The 13,155-nt window shown below is 39.7% G+C and overlaps 1 protein-coding gene across 2 annotated transcripts in view; it reads right to left on the reverse strand.

Moving 5' to 3' along the window:
• The window catches only part of SHB (SH2 domain containing adaptor protein B), a 60,729-nt gene that overhangs the window by 41,932 nt on the left and 5,642 nt on the right, over positions 1–13,155 (reverse strand). For both annotated transcript variants that reach the window (XM_069002433.1, XM_069002434.1), the window contains exon 2: positions 2,987–3,104. In XM_069002433.1, the coding sequence (XP_068858534.1) occupies positions 2,987–3,104 (118 nt within the window). The remainder of the gene's footprint in view (positions 1–2,986; positions 3,105–13,155) is intronic.

Genomic DNA, 13,155 nt, shown 5'->3' on the forward strand with positions numbered 1-13,155 from the left:
ATGATAGCAGCCAGTCCAGAATCTCACTCCATGCATAGTCCAGGATACTTTATGTCAGATATGAAGATCACGGAGAACTTCCTTTATACATATGTAGTTACTCTGGGACATCAAATCTCCAAACAGATTGTGGACAAGGCAAAGATGCAACCACTGTCGCTGTGGCTTTGGATGCACACCCAGCCAAGTTGAGATTCTCACCACACAGCACTTCAGGAACTGGATTGCCAGGGATTCTCTGTGAACCTTTGGCATGGACTTCTTGAAGATAGAACAGACACTTATGAATATCAATACCACGGCAGATGTGTTTGGCTGACAAGAGACGATAGCTTCTTATCAACATGCATTCATTATCAGCACACTACCTTAGCCTCAGGTCAAGTCTTTCTCTGAGAAGTCTTTCCAAACTTTCTCACAGAGGTTGCTATTTTTCAGACATCACAACTACAAATCCGGGGAGACAGTATTTTTGGGGGGCACTATCAGCAGAAGACACTTTAAGCCTGACTGAACCCAATTCTAACCACAGGCAACATGGAAACAGATAGACCACTTAATAATTAATTGAAATGAATCAACTCAGGGACTCCCTTTTTTTTTTAAACTAAGCATCAGCTCAGAACAAATTGCCTGACAACTGCAAAACCACAGAACTTTTAGGGAGGAAGCACAAGCTCTGAATAAAAATATTAGTTATTTCAGACACCATGCATTTCTATTCAGATGTAAGCTTACTTTCTCATGTTGAAATCATAGGGTCTTATTTCATATGGACACCTGCTTTTGTCTAATCCTCCACTAACTGAAAGGAGCATGTAGTATGTACAAAAGTTTCAGGGTCCTATTTCAACTACTCTTACACTGTGTTCCCAGAGTACAAGAGTTAGTGTACAGCAGTAAACATAGAATAAGTGATAAAAGGCTGTTTTATTTTCTGTCTCTCCTACAGTGCATTCCACTGGAGTATGCAAATTCCCTCTCTTTAGGATTAAGCCATGTTAAATGCAATCAGAAGGACTTAATCAGATTAGTTAGGCTAAACAGCCATCTCATGTGCTTCTATTCATCAGCCAACAAAACTAACAAACACAACAAAGCAGTAAATATTTTGAGGCAAGTCAACCTTCAGTCAAAAGGTCTTCTTCAGAAGCAGCAGGTAGATAATAGAACTCACTCAGTAAATACAAATGGAACCTTTAAAAACTCTCCAACAAGATGCCTTTGGATTTTCATTTATCAAATAAAGTGCAAAGGCAACACCTGAGCAATAAAAAATCCCCACACATAAAACTACATGCTTGCATATACTCAACATAACCTGATGTCATGGAGGTTTATGGGGAGACCTTCTCTAACCACATTAGGACAAGATAGCTGGAAACTAAATACCTGGATTTCAAAACACTGAACATCTTCACAGGTATATCAATCATCTTCTACTAGCTCAGTCACATGCATATTCAGAACACTTACTCTATCACTATAATCAATTAAACCCTATTTTCAAAAGTGCCTTTATGAAGCATCTTTGAGAGCTCCTCATGCTTCCTTCATAATAACATGGAGCAGATATAACAGCTTACCAGTTGCACCAAGCACCAATTAGGCAAAAGGGTGTCTTGTAATTGCAATGGCTCACAAACCTACTGTCCCATACTGCAGCTAAGCCATCCAGTATTGTCCACTAAATCATTTCATTTGTTATGGCTAATCTGGAGACAGAGAGAGAACAAACTGCAGTCCTAAATGCAGGAAGAAACAAGCCAATGCACTATAAACTTCATAGCTGAAATTACAAATGCTCATCACTGCTGTATAAAGAGCAAGAAATTATTTGGACTAATTTGTTTTTCTGACTAATTCCTCAACTTAAAATGAACAGATTTACACTAATGAAAATAAAAACTCCCAGCCCTTCCAGAAGGTATTGAAAACTTCCCAAGAACAGTTTCCATGCCATTTCCTGTGTCTCTCTTCATAAATGCTTTAAGAAAAGAAAAATAGGAACACTTGCATGAAAAAAGGATCTTTGCATCCAACAGCCTCATCTTCCCCCACTGACTAATCTTTCCTGAGGGCCCAAAACAAGAACTGCCAATACAAAACGGAAGCATACAATCAACTTAACTGGGCACAAGAGTGACTTTTACCCCAAAATGAGAAAAAGAGGACCTGCTGTACAAATTCAAGAAATGTACAATTGATCTGCACAAGATGTGTGTTGAGTGGTCAAATTTTCACAAATTAAAAAATATATGGCCCCATACCTCAGAACATTTTACACACTGCACAGTCAGCAAGTAGGATATTGATCCTGATAAGGAAAACACATGGAAAGTAGAGTTGCATAATGCCAGTAAAAGGGGTTCAAATAGTCCAAAGGCATACAGCCATGTCACCACTAACCACTTCCCTACATGACAGAAAAGGAAGGACACTACCCAGAAGAGCAGTTAAAGGCTCACAGGCATCCTATAGTGTCTCATTTTAATTATTGGTAAAAAAACATCAGAGAAGCAAGGAAGGAAATAAGGAAGCTACAGAAAGATGTAGCTCTGCAGCCCTCCTGACACCAAGAAGTCTGAATGTTATTGAGGAAAAAGTCCATAAGCAAATGGACCAACTGTTTTTTAGTGAAATAACACAATGTCATGCTTTGGCCATCCCTACCACACACACAGACAACAGCCTTCACACTGCCAAGATGAGCAATACGCACTCCAGCTACTCCAACTGACTTTTTTCATCTTATCACATGACAGTGCAAAACATCTATATTTAAAAGTAAGGTACAGAGTGGTATTTTTAGTTATAAAGCACATGCAGGAAAATGTAATGCTTCCACAGCATTTGCTGTTGCCTACCTAAGCATCTTCTGAAACACGGTTTTCCATGCCAAAGACATTTCTGGTTCATAGCAGCTATAATATACATGTGAAATGCCATACAACTGGAGCTCACACGTGCAACCATCTTTTCTTACCAGCCATTATTCTCTGGGCTTCATATGGTTCCATATAGCCAGTGTTCTCCCCTTTTCCCATTCTGTTCAACTCACTTTTGGCATCAAATGGATCCGAATAGTCATCAGCTATCAATACCTGAAAGACAGGAAAGTAACTGTTACTGGAGTCTCCACTCAGATATGCAAAGCAGAAGGCAATGACATCCTATCAGCAAATAAAACCAGCTTCACATGGCTGCATCCTATGCCGTCTTCAAAGCACAGTCTCGGTTCAGAGGACAAATACACAATTGCCACAGATCAGATACTAAACAGCACTGAAAGAGAAGTGTGCTCCTATTTATACCGGAAACCTCACAAGGGCAGACTCCATGTCAAAAAGATTTCTGACTAGCACAAGCAATGGAATAATTGGGATGGACAAATTAGAAAGAGCCAACCAGTCAGCAAATTCAATCCAGTGCAAATCTTATCAGAGAAGTCTTCTAATAGTCAGAAAAAAAAAAAAAAAGGCACACTTTCCCTTGCACATATTCATCTCCTCTGCTTTTAAGGTTTATCAGCTACAACTGAAAATATTGCTAGAAACTTTAAAAATAAATATTCTAAGGCTACTCTTTTCACTGCATTAATAAGAAGCCTTATAATTTTAAGTCTCACCTGAAAAAGAAAAACAAGACACAAAAACTTTTTGACTAAGCTTAGATCTTCGTGCCATTCTTTCTCTCAAAGGAACATTATATTTACTTACATTTTGTGAGCTGAGACAAAAGGCAGCAAAAAGAAATTATCTGTCAGAATATGTTTTTTTCCTCCACTAGGAGACTAAAAAAATCTGAAGGTTAGAAAATCTCACACTTGACTTTACATTGCTATGCTCTCCTGACCGCTGCAAAACCATTGTATGCTGTGTAGATCCCAATTAAAGTCACAGGAACCATTTCTCCTTATAATTGAAGGGGCAGAGCTAATCTTTGTTTCTGGGATGTCACAAGGAAACTGGGGCAAAGGCAAAAATCCTCATATGAGAATTATTGTAGAGCACAGAGATGTAATGTACAGCAGGCAAGAATCTGAAGCAAACAAAGCAGACAGAGGCAGGCTTCAGCACCAGAATCACCACAAAATCATAAAATTATTCAGGTGGGAAAGAACCACAAGAGATCACCCTGTCCAACTCATCACTCAGAGCACGGCAAGCCTAAAGGGTTCTGCCCTGAAGGCTTACTCTATTTAAGAGGGGTTTTTCAGCTGAGTTACTTTACATTTTTAAGACCAGCACTAGTAAGACTTACAGCACAGTGCTATTCCAACAGCTTCAATCTTTTCAACAAAGAACCAGGAGTACACTGCCAGCTAAGAGACTGAAGCTGCATCTGCTTCTGTCTCCTGCTGCCAGCTAACCCTACCAGACAGAGAAGAAAAACAGGACACACAAGTATTCACAGATCAAACACCTGCACAAGTGCCACAGAATAAATGAACACTGTGTTAGGAAAGGCAGAGATCTCCCTTAAGATTAGGAAACAAAACATCTAACACACTTCAGAGTCGTTACTCAGGCCCTGTAACACTGGCACATTGCAATTTTATACTACTTATTTTGCTTATTTTACTACCAAGACTGATGTTTTAATTATATTTTTTGTATTTTCCTCCCCTCTGAGTTTAAAGTGACTCGAAGCTTCTTCTGGACCAGAAATCACCAGTCTGACATGGATCCTAGACAGAGGAAAACATAATTCTTTCTTTCACTTGGTGTCCAAAATTACTCCCTCATTATTTCGAAAAACAGTTAACACAAAGGGAAAAAGTCCCCTCCCCCCGGTCTGGCAACATATGCCCAAGCAGCAAATCAAGTGACAGCAGCTGCACACACTTGAGACAAAGACGACAATGTGTATCATGCAGCAGTAATTTCTTCTAGTCACAAGGGCAGATTTATTTCCAAAAGTGGTGCAGTTGAAATGCCATCCATGTTGTCTCCTGATCTGATCCTGTCAAGAGCTGCTAGGTGGTAGCATGTGCTCTGTGCTGCTCTCCTTTGCAAACGTTGACACATAATGCTTGCCAATCCTTAGCATAACTGTACTAGAAACAGAAAGCAGACTTATCACAGCTATTTGACATTTCTTCTCCATTTGACCAAAGTATACTTGGAGGAAAATTATACATAAAGATGCTGTCAAACAAGACCACCCCCCAAAAAAGCCACCCAAAAAACTCCAACCTAAACAACTCTCTCCCACAGCAAATCCCAAATCCACTTTTCAGCACTCAAGTCAGGCAGAAAGGGCAATCTGCTCCACCTTTCCTGGAACTGTATATCTCATTACGAGCGGATTTACAGTACTGAGCTGTCAGAGGACTCCCCAGTTGACTGTTACTGTTTCCATATATACTAAAATTCAGTAATTTTCACCCTAGATGTAGCGGCTGGCCAGTGGCAGAATTTGATTTCTTCTATACATGCTAACAGCTATAAATTCTCCACCAGGAAGTCTCAAGCATTTCTACTTCTTTCAAAACAAACGCAAGGCTTGAAAACCTCAAATGAGCATGATTGCTAGTTCTATTATAACATACTTACTGTAAATGTCTGAACTCTTTTTGACAATCCTATTTCAGAGGATCATTTCTCCTGTTTTCAGAGATCTCAACCAGAAAAAGAGCTCCTACTCTGCAAGTCTTTTTGCCATCTCCACAAAAATTACTTTTACCTTAATGAGCTCACCTTCTAAGCTTCTATGCAGTAGGTCAGACAAAAAAACAGAAAACAAAAGCTTTTGATGAAATAGATGGTACTGAGTACATGAATTTTCTAGTCATGTATCAATAAACAAAAACACTTGCTTCGTGATAGATGTCATTAATACACTGTCCTCATACCCCTTCATGCTATCCTCAGAAAGCAAAAGCTTGCCAATATTACACATGAGTTCTCTTCATTGATATCACAGGTACATGCCTTGTATGTGTAGAAGGGTTCTGCAAATCATGATCTTAATCACCTCAATGCCACACAGGGAAGATGCACTGTGAGAACACCATGCTGTCACCTCTTCCCCACAGGCATGTCAAAGCAGGTCCTTCTATATTATAATCAAAGTGCCCTTGTGTTCACCAGAGCTCATTAGCTTTCCAGAAATGGTGTGCATTTTGTTTGTTTATATTTCTCCCAACAATCTTTCAGCCTCTGCCCAGAAAACTGGTCTCAGTCAGCCATTTGTTTTCTACAGTCAGGGGCCAAGGCCAGCGCAGGAGATCCCAGGTTATGGCCTGCATGCAGTGGCCCTTCCACACCTTTGATTTAGTGCACTTCAAGGCAAATGGCTAAACTCATTCAAATGGTCTACAAATTGATCTTTCATGTTACTGACTGACAAATACTGGACAGGAGGTAGAAGATAATGGATGGCACCCATTGTCTACCAATGCATCCCTCCTAAAAGTCTCAGCTAGTCAGATTATCCAGGATCTAATGCTGTACTTGACACATCTATCCTAGACACAATAAGAGGAATGGCAACATGTTGAAGTTTTGTAAGCACAGCTAAGGACAGCATTCATACACAAAATCTGACCTTTGGAGTGGGACACATTTAACTTGGCTCCCTTCTCTGCCAAGTCCTGCCTCCTTCCTCATGAGTCCTATCTGTCAAAATGAAAACATGGCAATCAGGAATGCCCAGAAGGCAGTCATTCAGATTTCAAATTAATGTCTAAATCAGCTGCATTTGTAAGGGTTATTGTCAAAGACCTGTGGCTTATCTCTTAACAGAATGCAAGACCTACATTCTGAGAGTGGACTGTGAGCTCCTACAACTACTGATTCCTGTTCTACACAAGCCTTTCTATAGCATCCCATCCACATATTATACTATTTTCTATTTTAATACGTGTAATACGTAGTAGTAGTAGTTTGAGGCATCAGCAACATCAAGCAAAAGAAACTCGAACACATAAATAGAAGTGCAGTGACCAAAAGAAGTCAATAAGGACTTAGAGAACACTCATAGGGGCTCTTCCTAGCAGGTTGCCAGTTAGAAGTCATAGAAAAAGAGTACAGCTCAGTTATCAAACAAGCTGACAAATTAAACACCATAACTCTAGCTAAAAAGTTAATCAGCAGATACAAGATCAAAATACCAATAATCACTCCAGCCCCCAGAAAATTAAATGCAAGCTGAGATCGTGGTTGGTTTATCCCTCTATTATATATTAACTAAGTTGCAAGCTTCACTGTTGATGCATAGTCTTTGTTCTTCTACAGTCTTTAAAAAACAGTCTGACAAATATTATCATATTAAATACAATTTTAAATGGGTATTTGCATATACAAAAGCATTATTTGCATACACAGCCACAGGAAGAAAGCAAAGAACACACCTAAATGCATAATTTCACAGGTATCTCTCTCTGACTAAACCAAACATTTTAAAGGGAATGAAAAAGAAGGAAACAAATGAGAATGTACCACACTGAAAAAGTAGGGATAATCCCTTTTTTTAATTGAAAGGAAATGCAGAAGATCAACCTATCTTTAAAGCAGCAACATCAGCACAGAACTGTTAGCTATTTCACTAATTTTGCGGCTGTTGAGATTAAGGAGACACTATTCTAGAAGAATCCAAGAGGAATTATGATAAACAGCATGTAGCAAAAAATCTAAAAGACCTCTCCTGCCCACCAGGCCTTCGAGGAATTTATTAGGGGGGACTTTTTTGTAGAGATTTTTTATTATTATTAAATAATATATATTATTATATTATCAATATTTAGATCACAGAATGGTTTGGGTTGGAAGGGACCTTGCCAACCACCTTGCCATGGGCAGGCACATATTTAGATAACTATATAAAGGCAGACCATATATTCCTCTTTCAACTTTTGTGAGTTGCAATTAAGTCCACCAATATCACAGATGAGAGCATGTGTCTGTCACCAGAGATACAGAATGCAAGGGCACTTAACAACCATGAATATGTTTCTGAGAACACCACAGTTAACACATTTAAAACAATGTAATGAAAATTCTTCATAATCTCTGAGAATTTGTATTCACAAAAGACCAGTCACTAGCTACAGCAGACGTCACTCTATATTATCACAGAATGGCCTGCTTTGGAAAGGACCTTGAAGATCATCTCACTCCAACACCGCTGCCATAGGCAGGGACGCCTTCACCTCAGAGCCCCATCCAACCTGGCGCTTCCAGGGACAGGGCATCCACAGTTTCTTTGAGAAGGCTGTGCCAGTGCCTCACCACCCTTACAGAAAAGAGCTTCTTCCTAAAATCTAATGTAAATCTACCCTCTGTTTGAATCCATTCCCTCTTGCACTGTCACTACATGCCTTTGTAAAAAGTCCCTTTCCATTTTTCTTGCAGGCTCCCTTCAGGTACTGGAAGGCTCCATTTAGGTGACCCCAAAACCTTCTCTTCTCCAAGCCAAACAATCCTAGTTCTCTCAGCCTTTCCTCATACAAGAGGTGCTCTATCCATCTGATCATCATGGTGGCCAACAATGATTAACAATATTACATGGTGGGGGGATGTTATTTTGTTTGGTTGCTCTTGTGTTGCATTGGTTGGGGTTTTCTTTTTGTGGGGGTATATTTGGGGTTTTTTTACAACAACCACATAAATTTTTTGGCAAATGCCGAATTTCTCTCTTTGCCCCCAAGAAACCTCCAGGTCTCCTATCCCAAACATGCCCTAAGCAGATGTTTCCCTAAAAATAATATTTTCATGCAATATTCAGGCAACTACACATCAGAAACATCTCTAATATTGAAGCCTGGATAAAGCTCAGCCTGCATACAGCACAACTGTGAAGTTTGGTCTTGATTTGTTTTCCATATTAATAAAGACTTCCACTTAAGATTTCTTCCATGAAGCACTGAATTCAGGAACCTGTTGGATAATCCTCCCTGTAGCCTAAGTACCACTTTTTAGTCAAAATAAATTTCACAGTCTTGGAAAACTTGCTAATAGAGTGATCTGTGCATGGTCAGATTCCCGAAAGAATCAGGAAAAATAAATCAAAGATTTTTAATATCTTGCTAACAAGTCAGAAATTCAGGGTATGATTCTAGGGAACTAGTCTACAGACGAAGTGTGTAGAGAGCCTTTCCTTCTAGTCCCAAATTTGAGTATTGGAAAGACCAGCACTAGCTCTGCCCCTGAAAAGAATCACAGGCCTCATTCATAGTGGTGACTTCCAGAGACTGACACTTCTCTCCTAAAAGATAATTGAAACACAATTTAGGAAATGTAGCACCTAAATTTCTCAGAGAGTTGTGAACTGATAGTGAGGTGCTGGGGAAAAAAACACAAAACAGTATTTAATAACAGGATTTCAAGAACTACTCCCCCACACACAAGGTTTAGTGCTCAGTGAAGGTGAATTGCTCTTCAGTTTTTACAAGTCCACACACCCACAGAGACAGAACTGAACTGCTAACAAGCTGATACAAATAAGAGTTCTTGCCTTCTTGCCCCTTGATTTCTCTCCTCTATTTCCAGGCAGAAACTGGGGTCCCCTGCTATCCCACATGTGTCACTACTTCACATAGGGCAATGCAGACCACTCTTCACACAGGGCAGGCAATGCAGCACTTCCAGCTCCTGCTCAAAGTTAAAAATGCAGTTCTACTTGCTTTCCTCTCAGTAAGAAACAACTGCTTCCTTGAGCCATCTACTCAACTATTTTAAATTTGAAAATACACCTTCAAGGATTTTTCAGTAGATCCAAGAGTTACTGAAGGAAGGACAGACAGAACAATCACCAGGTATTGTTCCCTTTGGAAAACAAAGTTTTAAAAAAAAAAAAAAGTTTTAAAAAAATCATATCCCATGTACTGTCATTAGCAGAATATGTTTTGTAAAACAATTTTCCACACTTCCTGGACAATGCGCAGCTACTTCAAAACCACACCTTATGTCTGTTTCCTTGTAAATAGACTGTTTAATAGTAACATTTACAGAAACAGTGACATATCCAGGAAGATCTGCACCACAGTCTTTTCCTATCTTTTGCCAGAATCCACCATTATGCTGTTTCAACTGCTAGGTCTCCTATTACTTCCTACACTTCCAAACAGTGCCTAGTACACTGTTAGTTAAGGATACAACTACACTGACACAGGGCAGCAAAGGAGTGAAAAGTCAAACCATTTTCTTTGCCATGGGGTAGTGCTCAGCACAAGCAAGGACATACACAAAAGTGTTTAGAGACACAAACATCTCTCCTATGCCATTGCCAGTGAGCCTGGGGAGCAAAGAATCTTGTAAAAAACAGACATTTCTTCAGTGATCCAAGCAAATACAGTGGTAAACTGGCCACGAGATCAGATTGTAAACTTGGAGATTACATACAAACTTGATGTTTAAAAAGAGAAACACAGCTTCATCTTTTTCCTTTCTAGATCCTTTCTCCTCATTAATCAGGCTAAAATACTTACATGAGTTCCCATACAGTTATTGCTGTGCCTAATTTCTTATTTATAATTAGAATACACTTTGAATCACAATAAATTGCATAACCTTATTCAGCCTATAGAAGGTTTCACTTTCATGTATACATTACGACAGTCCTAATGCTAACAGTTGGATTGCAAGTTTACCTAAAGTTGGATATGTAAAATTGTGTACTACACGCCTCTTTCCTCACCTGGACAGTTTTGAAAAAAATCTGCAGGTAATATGTGTGCTACCATGCAGTAGCAAGAAAGCTGCGTTTATGGTGGCCCCACTGTTGTAACAGAACTGTGTAGTGCTGTTTTGGATATGCTTGGAGTCTTGGTACTTCCATGTTCACATGCAGACTCACGTAAGCCAGCTCCTGTACATACACGTGAAAAATCAGAGGACAATCTACAGAAGCAAGTACAATTCATTCCTCTTGCTGATCATCATCAGTACTCAGCCCTGTTTTCATGTCCTCAGAGTATCTCTCCAAGTGACAACTCTTGATCAGCCAGGCCCAGTTGTGTTCACATGTGCTTGATCTGAACAGAGCCCTACTCATTCTTTCACGCTGCTGCAGAACATCCTTCTGTGCCTTAGTCTATCATCAGACTAACTCCACATTCACTTACTGAACAAATTCATGGGGAAAAGCACTCCAGCTTGAGAGACCAAGATCCTGCACCGACATCCTGCACAACTGTCCTTACCGAAATGTGCTATTTTCACATAGTGTAAGTCTGTTGCCAACACTCACACTTCACAGCAGTTTTTGAACATCAGTTACATGAAGACTTAGGATCCATGAGATCTCTGAGGACCTGCAGGAACTTGTGTCAGGGGAGGTTGAGGTTGGATATTAGACTAAGGTTCTTTCCCCAGAGGGTGTTTGGGCACTGGAACAGGCTCCCCAGGGAAGCAGTCACAGCACCAAGCATTACAGAGTCCAAGAAGCATTTGGACAATGCTCTCAGGCACACGGTGTGACTCTAGGAGATGGTGCTGTACAGCACCAGGAGTTGGGCTCGATGATCGTTGTGGGTCCCTTCCAGCTCAGCATTTTCTGTGGTTCTGTGAATTAAACCACTCTTCTGCACAAAGCAGGGGTAATACCAAAGCTAGACCAAGTTGTCCAGGACCTTGCCCAAACAAGTTTTGAAAGTCTCCAGAGGCAGAAAGTCCACAACCTCTTTCTCAGCAATACAGACATTTACGCGTATGAAATAACAAATAATGATAACTAAATGTTATGTATTTATCATATTTTATCTATGTATGTGTTTCTATATACATATAATGTAGATTTTAGAACTTTACAAATAGTTTCAACATATGTACCAAGAAAACCTAAATTCACTTAAATAAACTTGTAGACTACCATAGCAATAGTTTGCGATCAGACAGCAGATGTGTACACCAGAGAGATGTAAGACACAGAGATCCCAGAATGTAATTAAGTAGGCATTGGGAATCCATTCTTGGATATTATGGTTCCCATGAAGATGGAAGACATGGTAAGTGCTACACTGATGGACTGCTCCAGACTCAGTTCAATAATTTAGAAAAATCCTTTCACAGGCAATACATGGCATCCACCATACAGTTTTCGCTTTTATTTAAACTCAGAACCTGTAAGACAATAAACTTACTGTTGGCATTTTGACTCTTTTCACCTGCCTTCTTTTGCCACCCACAAAAACTTCAAAACTACATTCACTTTTAGTTAACTTTTTTTGTATCACGATCCAATTTAGCCATATCCAACATTTAGCCATATCCAGATTGTTACTACCTTTTGAGGTTAAACAATATATTTGCTCCTTGTCTCCTACCCTTAGTGGTTTTATCATTCTGAATACATTAAGATAAAAACACAATGACAAAAGAAGTGTCATTATACGGACATAGCTCACTGCTACTATGAATATTATTTGTTCTTTTAACACTTTTGGTAAGCTACTGCTTGTTCACAGATGAAAATTTAACTTCTACAAGGAATCCTCCAGGGTCTTCTTATGTGGCATAGCAATCCACAGATGAAAGAGTGATGCAGTAATGTTCTTGCTCACTGGGGGCCAAGTGGAAGTGATTCACAGAGATTAGATACACAAGTTGCATGGAAAGGGGTGGACACTGGACACAGCTCCACCACCCTGTCAGATTCCCTTATAGTCATTTGTGCTTGGGTATTAGCCTTTTTACAGAATAAGGCCACATGAAAGGTGCTCAGTTACACTCTGCCAGTAAATAGCTCAACAAACATATTTTAGTTCAGAACAGGCAAGTCAGTCCCCTTGTTTGAACCCAGCAGCCGAGGTACTTTCTAACAATGGGGTTGATACGCTTACTGCAAAGGTATACACATGATATACCCTTCCAGAACTCCACCACTCCTTCCTTTAATCTTCACATCTTCCACCTGCTTCATACTCCTTCCTGATAGTCTCTTTCTGCTTGGACATTTCTTTGCACAAAAGTCTGACAATTTGGATGGCTTCCAAAGCTGAGAGTGTTCCAAGCTGTGCACACAGTGCAGATGCCAGGCATACTTTGTAACTGAAGAGCCTACCACATCATTCCAAAAAGCCCTGAAGTCACCAAGACTCCAAAAGCTCAGGTCATATCTGAATATCTTCTGTTCACAAGACTGTTGTAGTTCCTTAATCATGAGACTGACATATCTGAAAAAAATTGCATTTCTAGATGCATTACAGTTGCC

Source organism: Aphelocoma coerulescens, assembly GCF_041296385.1.
Source record: "Aphelocoma coerulescens isolate FSJ_1873_10779 chromosome Z unlocalized genomic scaffold, UR_Acoe_1.0 ChrZ, whole genome shotgun sequence".
NCBI lineage: Eukaryota > Metazoa > Chordata > Aves > Passeriformes > Corvidae > Aphelocoma > Aphelocoma coerulescens.